The sequence below is a fragment of the Dreissena polymorpha genome, chromosome 4 (genome assembly GCF_020536995.1).
Source record: "Dreissena polymorpha isolate Duluth1 chromosome 4, UMN_Dpol_1.0, whole genome shotgun sequence".
In the NCBI taxonomy this organism is placed as follows: domain Eukaryota; kingdom Metazoa; phylum Mollusca; class Bivalvia; order Myida; family Dreissenidae; genus Dreissena; species Dreissena polymorpha.
This window is the reverse complement of record NC_068358.1, coordinates 77,120,097-77,138,203: the sequence shown is the minus strand read 5'-3', so window position 1 is coordinate 77,138,203 and position 18,107 is coordinate 77,120,097. Positions and strand designations below refer to the sequence as shown.

The 18,107-nt window shown below is 36.1% G+C and overlaps 1 protein-coding gene across 2 annotated transcripts in view; it reads right to left on the bottom strand.

Moving 5' to 3' along the window:
• LOC127880082 (limbic system-associated membrane protein-like) overlaps positions 1-18,107 on the bottom strand; it is a 52,084-nt gene that overhangs the window by 13,015 nt on the left and 20,962 nt on the right. Inside the window, exons 3-6 of one of the 2 annotated variants that reach the window (XM_052427309.1) lie at positions 12,240-12,346; positions 5,240-5,444; positions 3,110-3,259; positions 2,609-2,674 (exon numbers count right to left, since the gene is read on the bottom strand). In XM_052427309.1, coding sequence (XP_052283269.1) covers positions 2,609-2,674; positions 3,110-3,259; positions 5,240-5,444; positions 12,240-12,346 — 528 coding nt within the window. The remainder of the gene's footprint in view (positions 1-2,608; positions 2,675-3,109; positions 3,260-5,239; positions 5,445-12,239; positions 12,347-18,107) is intronic. The other variant, XM_052427310.1, reaches the window with a different exon arrangement.

Genomic DNA, 18,107 nt, shown 5'->3' with positions numbered 1-18,107 from the left:
CGTGTAAACATTGTGCTAAATCAAACGTTTGAAAGTTACTTGCACATGATGTTGACGTTTTAATGATCTTACACAATGGTTAATATTTTAATGACACGAAATTAAAGCGTTATTTATTACAGTTACATAGATATTCCTCTAATTTCAGGTTAAAACTTTAATGAGACTCTAACCTGCCAAGAAGCCGTCCGATAGTTCAATATTTACAGTGGAAGGGCCATATTTGTAGCGGTTCGATAATTGACATCAACATGTGACTTTCACCTTTAAAGTGATATCATGGTCATCTAACAGTTTATAGGTGTCTATCGCAACTGTTGTTTATTTTTGGTGTTTTCACTTCATATACACTTATATATGTTAATGCCACAACAACATACTAAAACAATATCCCGGAAAGAGAAAATTAATGCATATGAATATCAACCGTACTTTCGTTTGACAACTAATCATGCATATACGTTGTGAACCTAAATTTAGTTTTAGTGCAGATTCGTACATACGACACAAAGACACCATTTTGTTTTACGGATCATTTCGGCTTAGAGGACTGGGTGAGTCATGTAAGATATCGAATATGAAATAACAACTGGTAGCAAGATGAGTTGCAGATAATTGGTCAGTAACCACATTTTAACTTACTATTTTGACCTGTCAATTCTTTTCAGTTCTATTCAACAGCGAAAAATGCCCATAATATCACTTTAAGTTATTCACCTGCAGGTTATAAGAGATGTATCATTTCATGTAGGCTAACGTTTGAACACAGTTCTTTACAAAGCGTTCTTTGCATGGTGAAATTAGAAAGCGAAGAATCGCCTATAACGACAAAAAATCTGCTCTTTGAAAGTTGATGTTTAAGAAGAAGAATGACTTCGAATATAGAATGTGGCCATGTAAATAAAGTGCGCGACTAATCGTGAACGGTTAACAATTGTGTCGAATTGTTTCAAAACAAGAGTTCCGCGGTCGGAGATGACCGCATTGAAGCCGGATTTTTTATTTAAATGACAGGAAAGTACCTTTCGTGTTTTTGTCAATGCAATACTTAAATTACTGAAATATTGTTCAAAGGTCAAAATGAAATGTAAGTACTTTTCAAGGCATGAGCAAACCTTGTGTTATGTTTTGAATGCATGCATATACATGAACAACAATAACATTTAAGGTCACAAATATGAACTTGAATTGACAATTAGGAAAGTTTGATCTCAATTTTTTTATTAGCAAATTAGTAACATATTGTTTGAAGTTTCCATCAATTTCATTATCAAATGTAAGAAAATAAACTTAGATGAAATAATACTATTTATTGTTTTGCTTTCACATACCTACACAGAAATCCAGACAGCCTTTACGTCAAGTTTGAGATTCTAGGTCCAAGCATACCAAAGTTATAACAATTTTAACATTTTAACATTGAAGGTCACAGTGACCTTGACCTTCAAATGAATGACATTGAAATGAGCAGTGGTGATCTTCTAGTACTGGCCAACCTTTATGTCAAGTTTGAAGACTCTAGGTACAAGCATACCAAAGTTAAAACATGGAATAAGAACTTTAACATTTTTACCTACCAAAGTTATAAGAACTTTAACATTTTTACATTCAAGGTCACAGTGACCTTGACCTTAGAATGAATGACCTTGAAATGACCAGTGGTTACTTACTAGTTCTGGCCAACCTTCATGTCAAGTTTCAAGACTCTAGGTCCAAGCATACCAAAGTTATACCATGAAATAAGAACTTTAACATTTTTACATTCAAGGTCACAGTGACCTTGACCTTCAAATGAATGACCTTGAAATGACCAGTGGTTACTAACTAGTTATGGCCAACCTTCATGTCAAGTTTCAAGACTCTAGGTCCAAGCATACCAAAGTTATAACAACTTTAACATTTTTTATATTGAAGGTCACAGTGACCTTGACCTTCAAATGAATGACCTTGAAATGACCAGTGGTCATCTGTTAATCCTGGCCAACCTTCATGTCAAGTTTGAAGACTCTAGGTCCAAGCATACCAAAGTTATACCATGAAATAAGAACTTTAACATTTTCGAGCACGCCGCCACCCCGCCCGCCCGCCCGCCCCCCCCCCCCCCCCCCCCCCCGCCCGCCCGACAACATCAATCTATAAGCCGAGATTTTTTCGAAAAAAATCCGGCTAAATATATAATGCACATGTCAGTATGAGAGATCGCAACGTCTTGGTAGGACAAAAAGTGCTTTGGTCTTTGCACAACACAGCTCCAACTATATTTTAATATTCCGCTAGCAATCCTTTACTTAATGACGAAGTTTAAGGGCAGATAAGTTAAAGACCCGGCCGGCGGACATAGTGATTAATATTATAGCCTTAATCTTGTGGCAATTTTAAGATGGACGATTCACTTACTTGCAGGAAAGAGTAAAACATGGTACGTACAATGGAAGCGTCAGCCATTTCATGGTGCTAAAGAATTATATTTATACTATATTTCAAATACTGATCAGGTCACTTGCTCACTCAAACATCACCAATTTCCGAATACGTTACAAATTATATTCCATTATTCACACTCAACATGGCAAACGACAAACAAGCCTACGTAACGCGGATTTTATACCTGTTTGCTGTAGTGTGTAAGCACAGGCTCCAATGTCGGAAAATATACCGGGTTCCAAATCTAGGCCTGAGGGACATAACAAACATAGAAGATCAATTATACGGGTACATAACCGATGATTAATCAGGGGAATACGCATGCGGGAATAGTTTTGGGGGTACAACATGCACGTCTATTAAGCGGTAGGGTGACGGTTAAAAGGGGACAGAAATCCTACTTTTTATCAATAAGCATACAATTTAAACGTCAAATTGGGAAATAAAAACATGACGCACTGAGGGGTCTTTTTCAGATTGAAACAATGGTCAAAAATAAAAACGTGTTGCACTAATGACGAAGTCTGTATGTCAACGCTATACGATATAAATTCTTGAATAAAGTACTAAATTCCTTTCATTTTGTTTATTAACTTAAGTATCAATTGTATTTACTATCCCGTACATATTCAATACATTGCACAATATTTTTTAAAGCACAACGCACGAGTAATGGACCGCTTACGTTCTCTTGTCTGCAGTCCCTCGTTGGGAAGTTTGTACCACGTTACTTCTGGTGTGGGTACACCGGTGACGTTGCAGACGAGAGTTACGGTTTCCCCTTCCTTCGCCGTCGCATCTCGGGTGGAAAGGTGATCAACTATTTTAGATGGCACTACAATAGCAGGTCACATAAATACAATCACGTAACACACCACATATTCTTTAAACAAACTAATGATTTAATATTGAATTTAATATATTCTCCCGTAAAAAAATCCTTACTTCAAAATTTGCTCTCACCATTACTCCACAATCTTCGGAGACTAAATAGCCGCGCTTAACCATAATCACTCAGCATCCAGCAACGTGCAACCATATCATCACATTATTAAGGCTTATTGTACAACCTTTTAGCAACTTTAATAGCGAATCATATGACATATTCAACCACTACAGCAATTTCATAAGTTGCTCTTATGTAACTTTTACTACACATCCACGTTGACTTGCACCACCACAACTGTTTGAAGTGATCCTTCTTATAGGGACCTTCTGTGAGATTAATGACATGACCTTTTTAAACGCTTTGCCATAACTTCAAGCAATTCAAGCAATTCACTAAACACTTTGAGACGTAAAAATATTATGGACAAAAACAAACATTAACAAGAGCTCTGCGGTCGGAGACAAATGCCCCTCACATCAGCTTTGACACCTATCACTCAAACCTTAGATGACATATCGAACGGAAACCAATTTAACACTTAATGCCACAGCGGCATTGACCTTTGAACTAGTATCCCCAATTTCAATAGGTGTCATCTACTGTCCAAGGCTAATGCACATGCGAAGTATCAAGCCAATTGTTCAATTCGTTGACGAGTTATTGATCGGAAACGATTTTCACACTTATTGCGACAGTGACCATGACCTTTAACATAGTGACTCTAATTTCAATAGGGGCCATCTACAGGCTGAGGCCCATTCACATGGAAATTTTCAAGCCAATCAGTCAATTCCTTGACGAGTTATTGATTGGAAACGATCTTCACACTTATTTAGACAGTGACCTTGACCTTTGACTTAGTGACACAATTTCAATATCGGTCAAGGCGCATGTGAAGTATCAAGCCAATCGGTAAATTCGTTGACAAGTTATTGATCGGAAACGAATATCATACTTATTGCGACAGCGACTTTCACCTTTGACCTAGTGATCCCGATATCAAAAGAGTCATATATTGTGGAACGCCGATGCCGAAGTATCAAGCAAATCGGTCAATTCGTTGACGAGTTATTGATCTGAAATCATGTTTATACTTGTCGTGACAATGACCTTGACCTATGACCATGTGACCCAAATGTCAATAGGGGCCATCTACTTCCAATGGTCAATTCACATGTTAAGTATTAAGCCAATCGGTTAATTCGTTGATGAGTGATTGATCGGAAACGATTTTCACACTTATTGAAACAGTGACCTTGGCCTTTCACCAAGTGAACCCAATTTCAATAGGGTTTGTTCACTGACCAAAGGCAATGTACATGGGAAGTATCAAGTCAATCGGTCAATACGTTGACAAGTTATTGATCTGACATTTTTTTCAGATTTATTGTGACAGTGACCTTGACATTCGACTTATAATGACCCCAATTCCGATAAAGGTCATCTACTGTTTAAAGCCAATGGACATGTTGATTATCAAGCCAATCAGTCAATTCGTTGACGAGTTATTGATCGGAAAAGATTATCATACTTATTGTGACAGTGACCCAGTCCTTTGACATAGTGACCCCAATTTCGATAAAGGTCATCTACTGTTCAAGGACAATGCACATGTGGAGTAATAGGCCAATCGGTAAATTCGTTTGCGAGTTTTTGATCGGAAACGAACTGTTCTACCGACAGACCGACAGACCGACCAACATCCAGCAAAACAATATACCCCTCTTCGAAGCAGGGCATAAAATAATGAGATATGATCTTTTCAAATTAAACCTTTGCACAATATTAAAAAAACACAATGGAATTATTCTTCAATTTAAAGGCATCTAATGACAAACTTAGAATAAACAGTATCACGGTAAAGGTATATAATATGCAAAAGTGACGTCGTGCGGGGGATACCACCGTGAGGAATGGTCAGCCTACCCAGAACAAACAGCATGACAGTCTTGGTCTTCACGGGGTTCGTGTTAATCTGACACGTGTACTGGCCCCTGTCGCCGTACAGTGCCTTCCGGATGTGCAGATTCCAGTCGCGCGTGTACGGCCGCTCGATGCTGATACGGGGATCGTCTATTATCCGCCGGTCATCCAAGGTCAGCAGCGTCGACCATTGGTCCGTCCAGACCACCTTCAATGGACGATTACTGACTGATAAAATGGAATCGAGGGTATACTACGTATATAGAACGCACGGTCTCTATTTCTAAATGGTCGCTGCTTTCATGACAGATCTACTCAAGATAGTATAATTATGCAATATGAACTAATGATAACGGCGATTATAATAAAATGCATCAGCACTATGCTTGCGTAGATTACTCACGATTTAACGCTTTAGCACATGTCGTTCTATTATTGTATGAATGCATATTTTGTTAATGTTAAATCAGCCAATATTTCTTAAATTTGAATAAAATCCACTATTATATTATCTATGTTTATGCTTGATTAGATGAAGGTGCTGCATACGCATATACGGATAAATGGACATTTGTGCAAAATGGTAAAATATAACATATTTGAGATATAAATAACGCAGGCATAACATGATATTTTATTGCCTTGATTATGCGAAAGCAATGCAGATGCATCTGATATAATAATAATAATGATATTCATATATTTATTATAAAAGTCGATTACCAAAGAACGGATTATTATCATTGGTATAATAAATAGTTACTATGATTATAAGAGCATCAATACTCGCCTTTTTAAATTTGATAGTCATAATATAAGTGAAATAACAAACGACGAATGTCGTCATTAGCAGCAAGTTACTGATCAAAATTACTTGCTGTTTAGATTTAAGAGTTGTTGTTAAAAGGTTAAGCATAACAAACAAGAAAATACAAAATATAAGTATATATACTTATACTTAAAAGACATGTAGCTGTGTATGCAGTATCAATTAGAATTGCAGCGGATGAAAATGGTTTGTACCGCTTTAAAAACAATCGCATCTCAGCCAGATGCAAAATAATTGTAGTGTGCAAATCGTTAAAAGTGAATACAAAAGATAATTGGTTTCCTTAATGAGTTTGCGCTTTACATTCAGGTTTGTTTCATGAAAAAGCTCTGTTGTTTAAACAAATATTCATTACGACACTGTGTGTTCGTCATCGCGTTCAATAAGGCAACGCGATTTGAATATTATCTTCTTAGAATATAATCGACTGATATACGAAAGTTCGTACAATTAGGATGTTCAATTTCGATAGAACAAGAAACATACCTGATAAGCTTGTAAAAAAGAAAATATCATAAAAAAGAAAACGAACATTTAATATTACTCATTCATAACTCATGTACAATATGCATGATGCGAAACTTTAAAATAATAATTGTTAAAATGAATAATAAAATATGAAATATAAAAACAATAAGGATTGTGTCCGTACCTTTACTGCCTATAAATATGAAACAGAAGCAAACACACATAAACAATAAAATGAAATATAGAAATATTTAATCTATATTTTTATTTCCATATATTTTAAGAAGAGATTAATATGTCATACATGTTTAAAATGTATTACACTAGTTCTGTTAATTCTAGATCACCCCTCGTATACTTAATTTCAAATCATTGATGTCTTATTGACTAAGGGACTTTCGACCTGACACGATGTGATTATTATATAAAGGCAATTCTGAAATATGATAGACTCCCTTTCGTTTAAAGACAGACAATTTTATTGGCGAATACAATCGGTACACAGCCATACCAAATATTTCAATAAAATAGCATGTCAATGGAATGTGTTTGATATACAAGTTTACTTGCGGAGAGAGTTTTTCACATAATCGATGTGAGTTTAATATTTGAAGTCTATGTATTACTGAAACAAGATGGAAATTATAATAATTAGTACTAAAACTATTTAATAGCATTTTACCATTCGTATTATCAGATACAAACAACGACAACAAACTTCAGCAGACAAGGTATATAGTTCTACATTTAATTTTTTTTTTATTTGTGATCATTCGTTTATGCTATATTTAAACGGATTTGCCCAAACGTCGCTAAAACCAAACTCATTTAAGAGTGTATGCACCTTCGAGGCCCATGACTTGTATCCTTCCTCGTGTAAATCTAATGATTTGTAATATGCAATTTAAATGCACACATTTTTTAATACAAAATATGTCACCAGAATTTAATTATATTGACATACTGTTGTACCTGTATAAATAAAGGATACCGCCCTAATTCCGAATAAACAGCTTCAGTACAAGTACTTTGTTTCACGCCTAATAATGATTTGCAATATTTAAGGTGTACCCTTTCGATTTCATTGGATTATGAAAACCCCAAACCGCACAAGAGTAATTTAAAGTCGCTGATACAAAGGCGTCAAACAACTGCAAAACAATGCGAGGAGTGATATTTTATGTTATATTTTATTTACATTAAGTAACCAAACGTTTTGCGCCTTTACTACCCTTTCTGATCACATGCTGACTATTCAGTTGAAAACCTTATGTATATTGAAATGCTTCTTCGAGATAGTTATTAACATTTTGTATTTCTATATGATTGTAAGACCGTTTTTCGGTATTTTTTATTTGGCCTCGTTTTCTAAAGACCATAGTTCTTTTTTCTCGATATTTACTTATAAGCCCTATTGTTCGCAATAGGTGAATAGATTTTAAAGACTTGTTTGCAACTCCTAAACTGACTTTCCGATCAAGACCATGTCATCGGCAATGAGTAAAATGAACAAGAGGGCCATAATGGCCCTGTATCGCTCCACTGCTGAAAAAAGGCTGAAACAAATATTCTTGGCATGTGCAAATACCTAAATATAGGCCCTATTTAAGCACATGTACACTTTTGAGACCCCCTGGGCTGGGTCAAATTTAACCCCAGGGGCATAATTTGAGCAAACTTTGTAGAGGACTACTATATCTCACTACATACAAAATGTGGTAGCCCTAGGTCCTAGAGTTAAGGACAATAATATTTTTAAAGTTTTCACAAAATGAATAAGATATAAGCGTATATAATGTTCAATTTTGTGACCCGCGGGTCAGGGTCAAATTTGACCCAAAAGGCATAATTTGAACAAACTTGGTAGAGGACTATAAGGCGCTTTATAAGCGTTTATTCAATGGTGTGACCCCAAGGGCAGGGTCAAAGTTGACTCCAGAGGCATTATTTGAACAAATTTGGTAGAGGGTTATTAGATGTCACTACATACCAAATTTGGCCAAATGGTTATGGACAAGCAGATTTTTTTTAAATTTTCACAAAATAGACCCCGTATGTTCAGTTTTGTGACCCCCCCCCCCCCCGGGGCAGGGTCAAATTTGATCTAAGTGGCATAATTTGAACGCACTTGGTAGAGAACTATTAGCTGTCACTACATACCAAATTTGGTAGCCCTATGCCTTATGGTTAAGGACAAGAAGATTTTAAAAGTTTTCTCAAAATAGGCAATATATAAGCAAAAAATCTATTTTGCGGGCCCCAGGGCAGGGTTAAATATGACCCCTGGGGCATAATTTGAACGAACTAAGTAGAGGACTATACAATGTCACTACATACCAAATTGGTAGCCCTAGGCCTAATGGTAAGGGACAAGATTTTTTTTTATTTTTACAAAATAGGCATTATATAAGCATATGTGTGACCCCCGGGGCAGGGTCAAATTTGACCCCAGGGATAAAATTTGAACAAAATTGGTAGAAGACTATAAGATGTCACTACATACCAAATTTGATAGCCCTAGCCGGCCGGATGGTTATGGACAAGAAGATTTTTAAAGTTTTCACAAAATAGGCCTTATATAAGCATATGTTCAATTTTGTGACCCCCCCCCCCCCCGGGGCAGGGTAAGATTTGACCCCTGGGATAAAATTTGAACAAATTTGGGAGAGGACTATTAGATATCACTACATACCAAATTTGATAGCCCTAGGCCCAATGGTTATGGACAAGCAAATTTTTAAAGTTTTCACAAAATAGGCCTTATATAAGCATATGTTCAATTTTGTGACCCCCAGGGCATGGTCAAATTAGGCCCCAGGGGCATAATTTGAACAAACTTGGTAGAGAACTATAAGATGTCACTACATACCAAATTTGGTAGCCCTAGGCAAAATGGTTATGGACAAGAAGATTTTTAAAGTTTTCAAAAATACCAGTAAGTCCTTTATAAGCATAATGGATAATTCAATTTTGTGACCCCCGGGGCAGTTTCAAATTTGAACCCAGGGGCATAATTTGAACAAACTAAGAAGAGAACTAATACATGTCACTACATACCAAATTTGGTAGCCCTATGCCATACAGTTATGGACAGGATGATTTTTAAAGTTTTCACAAAATAGGCCTTATATAAGCATATGTTCAATTTTGTGACCCTCGGGGCACTTGGTAGAGGACTATAAGATGTCACTACATACCAGATTTGGTAGCCCTAGGCCCAATTGATGTAGACAAGAAGATTTGTATTTTTTTTACAAAATAAGCGCTTTATAAGCATATATTCAATTGTGTGACCCCCGGGCAGTTTCAAATTTGAACCCAGGTGCATTATTTGAACAAACTAAGAAGAGAACTATTACATGTCACTTTGTACCAAATTTGGTAGCCCTATGCCATACGGTTATGGGCAAGAAGATTTTTAAAGTTTTCACAAAAAGGCCTTATTTAAGCATATGTTCTATTTTATGACCCTCGGGGCAGTGTCAAACTAGACCTCAGGGGCATAATTTGAACAAACTTGGTAGAGGACTATAAGATGCCAGTACATACCAAATTTGGTAGCCATAGGCCCAATGGTTATGGACGAGAAGATTTTCAAAGTTTTTACAAAATAGACCTTATATAAGCATATGTTCAATTTTGTGACCCCCGGGACAGGGTCCAATTTGACCCCAGGGCCATAATTTGAACAAATTTGAAAGAGATTTACCCCAGGAACATTCCTGAGAAATTTCATCAGAATTGGACCAGTAGTTTAGGAGAAGACGATTAAAGGAAAAGTTAACGCACGGACGGATGCACGCACGCACGACGGACACAGGACCATGACATAAGCCCCGCTGGCCTTTGGCCAGTGGAGCTCAAAATGACAAATCAAACAAGTTAATACCAAAGCCGCCAACCGTATCATGTTTTTTTTTTCAATGTCTTTCAAAAAAAATTAGAATATGATCGGTGAGTTGTTTTGTCATTGTCTTAAACTTACGGACATATCAAAGAAATCAGAAAAAGGTATTACAGTGCTTTATGCAAGATTTTACTGTAGAATAAATGTCTTTGGAAATGGACAGAAGTTTACCATCTTAACCCATATTGAAAAGTTTAAACCATAGAGTATTACATCGTCGGATACCCACGGCTGCTGATTACGCTCCGCTCATACATCATTTAGGAATGGAGAGTAACGTAATGAATAGACCGGGGGTGTCCGACGATGAGAGCATTACGGAATCGAATGCTTTTTAAGGTCTATGAATGTGCAATACAGGCGTGATTTATTAGATAACATTTATACAACTATAGAATGTAGTGTGAAAATGGCGTCGACAATTCTTACGCCCGGCCGAAAACCGAACTGCACATCAGTGTTTTTAGTTTTTTTTTCGGCCCAATTTTCAACTCGCTTTGTAAGTACGATGGTGAATAGTTTACAAAAATTGCTAAAAAGAATTATTCAGTTTTAACATAATTTTCGAATATCACGTGTATTGTTCGCTATAAGAACAACAGATATGCAGGCACCAATGCGTCTTGAACTGGGAAATCCAGGCTTACGGCGTGTGATATAAAAGGAGACTTTCTTTAAACGGACAATACAATAAAAGCGAGAAGTGGTGTCCCTAATTAGCCTGTGCGGACTGCAACGGCTAATCTGGGTCGACAATTTACGTACATAGCACACACATTAAACCAGAAACTTCCCAGAGCGAGGCTCATTTCTGGGAAACACGAGCGTCTTGTAGGCAAATATGCCATCGAGCAATATGGCTCGGAGAATATAGAAACCTGCATCCGAAAAATCCAAGTATACATATTGCTAAGAAGTATTTACAGCTCGTCGTGGTATCTGTCGAAACTGGTAAATTGACATATCTTTCATTTCTCCCAAAATTGAAGACAAAAAACAGATGAGCGCTTGCCGCTTTTGCTGTCGTTTTCTCGTTAATATTTCCACAACAAATGTCTTGTCGTGAAAGAAGCGCGGCCGCTAATTGGCTTGTTGACTTATGTTATTTCAAAACATGTTTATTGTAGTCTTGTGGAGGAAATGTCCGTTATTCCACTCGTATTTTAACGAGGAATAAAATAGTATGCGATCGCTGGGCTCATTATTGATAATGCAAACAAGTGCACGTGCTGATGGGTGTTTTTATAAGTATTTACATTTCAGCAATATCAGATATTGACATGTTCTCAATTTGAATATATAACTTGAAATAATAAATGAAAATTCGTAACTTTTGCTTATTCTTATTGACGATGCAAATTTTTACTATAAATTACTAAACGCATTAATAAAATCGTCGAATAATATAGTCTTGCTTAAGATCAACCGGGCTAAGCGAAAATGCGTAAAATGTGGTCCACGATAAGTTTGTGCAGTCCGCAATGGCCTCGCTGTTATGAATTTCACGCTTAATGGTAGTCTCTTCAAATGAAAATCAAGTTAAGGCATGAAACGTATCGTCGCTGGTTAGCTGGGCGTTAAAATGTGGCTTTAGGACTTCCCGTCGCAGGTCTCTGCCATTTAGTGTTAAAAGTTACATAACTGGTACTGCAATTCAACGCTAATAATTCAAATATATGATTCGGATTTATGAGACTATACTCTTGTTTAAAAAAGAAGGGGAGGTATTAAAACAATTCTTGACAAAATCCGGACGAGTCTATTCTACATGATCGCCACTAACTTTGGACACTGCTTACCTTATGTTCTCCGAGAAAGTCCACGGAGCACGGTAGCACGGCCATGTCTCCCTCCTGTACCGTCACGTTTATAACAGGTACGTCGAAACTAGGCTCCACGCCAAACACTGTAAGGAGGGCATGGTATATTGTGCAATCGGTAAATGTGAATCACTATAGGGTAGCCGTCTGTATGCTAAACATATAGTAAATTTACCAACAATGGCATAATGGAATATTCGTCAAAATAAGCGCAACAGATATTCGTCGATCTTAAAATCTGTAAATACATGCCCGAATTACAAATACGCACGCAGGAAAGCTCTGATCAATGTATGACTTGTTAAGATATTAATAATCATTTGACTAAACAAACCTAAATGAACAACCATGGAACATAAGGAATGGGCGAACAGGTAGAAGAAATACTTCAATGTTGTACATACAATACAAACATCCATCGAAGTACCATATAATTATTAGCGCGTGTTAAGGTGATTTCAGGTGGCTTTGCATTGCATTATTTGCTATGCCGCAAGCGTGTCACGTATGTCTTGCATGACATACAGATGGTTATATGTATTACAATGAAAGTGTTTCATTTCAAATAAATGGAAATCCCGAAATTTTCAAAAGAGATAGTGTCCATAAATCGCCATTAAATTCTTAAACCAACACGATAGACTTTAAGTAGCACGTGATGCTAAGAACATTGTCGCAATAACAAAACAAATAACTGACTATACAGTTTACATACAAATGTTGTGTTATGATGTTTTTCCCCATTAAATACTGATCTGTATGTACATGTTTGTATTCCACGGTAATTCAGACCTGAATGCAACGCTGCCATGTGTCTGTCATTTGAGATTACGTTTGTTATCCTACGATTATATACACATTACGAATATGAATCGAAAACCATAGGGCAAGACCCGTAATTTCGCATTAATTTTTCATCGCGATTAGGCAGACTCTTGTTGACTTCGTAAGTAATTGTTCCCATTCCCCTTACGCTGTTTTTTTTTATTTTTCAAAATCGTGCTCAAAATGTTGGGGATGTCTGTGCGGATCATGAACGATATCTCATGGGTCAGACCTTATAACCATACATCAATTTGCGTATTTCCCATCCAATTCACGAATGTCTCGAGCAAGGGAAAGTAATAAATATACAGTAGTTTAAAAGAAATACACTATATTGATAATCTTAATAACAATGGAATAAATAGGTTTTATGATGCCAAACGTCGCGTCATTTATTTTTCTCCCGGCTTAAAAAGAGAAGTATTAATACAATAGAGGAGTGCAAACTGTTCACTGAAAGTTAAAGGTTTGCCCACTGGAAGACAAGGCGCAAATAAATCCCGGGTATATGTGCACCAATATTAGTCAATGAACTGCTCGATAATTGCCACATTCTTTGGAACTTATCTTGGCTTATAATTCGCAAATTGTACACGTACGTTGAGATGCATTCAGCGGAAGGCACTGATTTTACATTCAACGTGTCCCGTTGACGTGTTACTCTACATATGGTCCGTGCTCTGTAAAAAGGGGGTTTAATCAATGTGCGTAAAGTGTCGTCCAATATTAGCCTGTGTAGTCCGCACAGGCTAATCAGGGATGACACTTTCCGCCTAAGCAAGACTTTTCTTTAGAAGACACTTTCTTTAAACAAAAAATATCATAAAAGCGTAGTGTCGCCCCTGACACTTTACGCACATGCATTAAATCCACTTTTGACAGAGTACGGCTCATATATATGCTGAATTATATGGAATGACAACATTATATTGATAACACTCTTTTAAAATTGTAAAAATACACAATGGTAGAAAAAAACGGCAATTCTAATACCATATGCACAAATGATTTGTACATGCATTAAAGTGTAAAGTAAAATGGTGTGGATACATAGTTACATGTGCACAACCTTTATATTACTTCACCCATAGCTTCATCAATTTGTGTATATACATGTACGTAAGAAAGACAGCATATACAAACGTCTGACTGTAAGGACGTTAAATAGTTAATTTGTAACAATATTACAATAATATAGAACATCGAAATTAAGTATTGTAAAACACATGGCATAAGAAACAGTACCAATTTAATTTTGCAATAACAATATTCAATTAGCCATATTACCTACATCAATATTAATAATGACTAGTGGCTTTAAGAAGAAAGAATGTGTGGTATCAACGAATGAAGGGAAAAACAGACACAAATATCAACAAATAAAGGATCAATATTTTCCCTCGTGAATCATTACGCCATTTTTGTAGGTTGAGAAATACAATTATATATTGATAAAGACATCAATAATCAAATTAAATCACAAAAATAATGCTGAAAATACACTCCGATTACAAGATCAGTTTCGAGCCTACAAAAACCAGACTAATATCTTAAATACAGACAAGCTAAGTGTAAGTAAACTTTTGTGTAATTCTGATGCTTCAAATATTCATCTGAGTCTTGTTCTGAGAAAACTGGGCTTAATGCATGTGCGTTAAGTGTCATCCCAGATTAGCCTGTGCAGTCCGCATCGGCTAATCAGGGACGACACTTTCCGCCTTAACTTGATTTTCCATAAGTAGGGACTTCCTTGAAACAAAAAATACCATAAAAGCGTAAAGTTTCGTCCCTGATTAGCCTGTGCGGACTGCACAGGCTAATCTGGGACGACACTTTACGCACATGCATTAAGCCCAGTTTTCTCAGAACGCGGCTCATATGAATTACTTCCTAGTACCGACAATACGAATTAATGACGTTTTTTTCAGACAAAACAGCATGGTATCAATAAAACAAATCTCGGATATGTTGACAGTATTATAAATTATGCACGAACGAACTCCCCGAAATACAATTTTCTCGACACCGTGTACCTTGATTTATCTAGAAGAGTTCCATGCACATTATTCGAGGATGTGTATCAAGTTGAAGTGAAATTTACAATGGAATATGAATAATTAACAAAACGATCATTGCCCAGATAAAGTGTCATAAGTTCAATTCTATAAAAGTGAAATAGAAATATCAACCTTATTTATATAGATACTCATTAAACATTTTAACAAAAATGTCTCATCTTGGAATGTTCATAATTGACAGTATTGCTATTAGGCGCATTATATAAATATTGTATGCCCATTATTGTCAGTGAATTCCAGAGCAGTTTGCAAACCCGTTATTTCGTTTCAAAGACTTCCGTGGGCATCCGACCGAACTATGTAGTTTTGTGCACGCGTTTTCCTCGATCTACACGCATTATTAATGCGATCCTTCCTTCAATCCGATTTGTCGAGCGCACCAATTCATATTGGTATATGGTGAATATTCATATAAATGTACGGTCTTTAGTACCAACATCTTGAAACTGCGTTGTCAAGTATGTTTGAGGTGCTGCAATTTTGACATGTGAAATGACATTGTCCAGAGACGCGTCAACTATAGCAGTAGATTTTATTATATTGCGTCAGATTTTGCATTTTAACTCTTGCAAACTCTTGTCATTCTCCACATTTGATGATATCTTGCACACGGTTGAGACCTTATCGTTAACATCAATATGTGTGTATTTACTCAGCTCATTCCCGATAAAAAAAAACAATAAATATCGAGCACTTTGAGAAAATGTATACATTGATTTCGGAAATAACTGTATGTAAAATGATCTACATTTTTGTTTGGGACGTTGTGGTTCTAGGAGTAAATTCAAAGATTTGGCAACAAACCAGCCACGTTTGATTGAGACGTAAGGTCTCGACTTAAACATGCGACAGTTTACTGATTCAAGAATCTAATCAAATATAATCTAATTTATTGGTTCAACAATATTGTATCAGGACTGTATTACGTATATATTATTAACATGATATTCAAGAAAATTACTCCTCAAGTGCAAACAGAAAAAATAACAGCAATATGTTAGGAATGGCAAAATTTATCAAAATGAACTAGTTTCGACTCGGTTTATTCAGAAAGTAATGTCAGCTAACATTTAGGAGCGCAGAAATACCATTTAGCAAAACTGTACCAAAGCAAAGTCCATTTAATCAACTACTTGAGCGTTCTCGAAGATTGCTTCACAAACCAATAAAAGACGGCCCCTTCAATTTTTAAGAAAAGCACGGTTCAGAATTGAAAGAGCGTTAACTTTCTCATTTCTTCTACGGTGCCTTTCATCCGTATATCTTTAGTGTTTGAAGAGGTATTTGTTCCCTTAATGATCTCTTCACATATATTGATCATGTATTGTGAATGCAAGCGCCTGCGAGATCAGCAATTGAAGATCGCGCTTTCAGACGTAAAGAGCGCTTAAATAATTTCCTAATGTCACCCACACTCTAACGCTTCTCATGAAGCTTCTCGTGAAGAGGAAGACAAAGGCGTTTTATATCGTGCGCTGCTTATTGGCGTATATATCGATGCATGTTTCGCACCTACGTAAACACTTGTCAGGATTACCGTATTTAATCGTGAAATGAACGTGTTTTTATTGTAATGATATCCATCAAACGGTATAAAAAGACTTATAATTGGTTTAATTATCTTACAAAACAAAATAACGTCCAATTATTCAACAATAACGATTATGAATCGTTTTAATCAACCAAGAAAATATTATGCCAAAACACAAAACACATTCGACTTCTACGGTGATACATCTATTCCTTTTAATTTCAAGCAGGTTAGGTCGCCGTTCAAATATACCTTAATGATTTACTGCCTATTGTCATTCGACTTTCAATTTTTATATTGCATTTTGAAATAAAACAGTATAAACGAACAGTGATTTAATAACAACCTACGAAGTCATTAGTAATGTCTGTCATTTTCTTGCTCCCGCGTTTTAAAAACAAAATAACGCGCAACTTAATCGGTACTTAATCTACAAATTCCGACATCGTCATTAATTATGACAGTACAAACGATTGTAATGCAATTTAGCGCATGGTAGGTAAGAAATCATATGTATTTACAGGATGACAAATGGCTGCAATCACGCTTTTTGGGAACGATGTAAATTATAGTTAGTCATACAGTCGTCGATACATAACGAAAATCGATTCAAAAAGTCTAACGGGACAACAAGCACACGAACTGATCCAATGGGGCATTTAAAAATAAATTAACGCCATAAGTCGAGTGGGAACAGACGTGCATGCAAACGTTCCCAAAGGGACAGTCTATGTTACAAAAACAGATAAACCACGTTGATGGCATACTACTGCTAACATTTTATAATTTATTTCCATTCAACTGGATTTATTTACTAATTAATGTTATAGGCGTTCATGAGGCAGTATATTTTCTAACATTTATAAACAAGTTAGCTTATTTATTAAAAAATAACGTAACATATGTTATACCTCATAAAAAAATGATTTTTAAGACCATGGTTATTCGTCGTATTACGTTTAACGATTGAGCTGATTAATATATATAGGATCTGGCACGATCTTGTCATATCATACCATACTTTATTATACGAGTTCAGGAATTTTGTTAGTAAGCGAGCCTTTGGCGAGCTTACTAACGAATTTCCTGGACGAGTTTAGTAAACAATGGTATGAAATTACAACGAATGTCAGATCTTTTTTTATCAGATGCTTTTAAATGAGCACATTTAATAAATATTTACGCAAACATAATGATAAATCCCGAATATTGTTTGCATTTCGTGACGTCATTTGACGTTGCAACGTCATTTCAGCAAAATAAGAAAATGCGATTGGTCAATCGAACGAACATAAGCCAATGAAAACGCTTAAAAATTATATTACATATGTGTAAGATAAAAATATTCGCCATGGTTATATAACATGGGAAACAGGGTATAGCACGTGATAAAAAAGAAAACGGCCAATCATT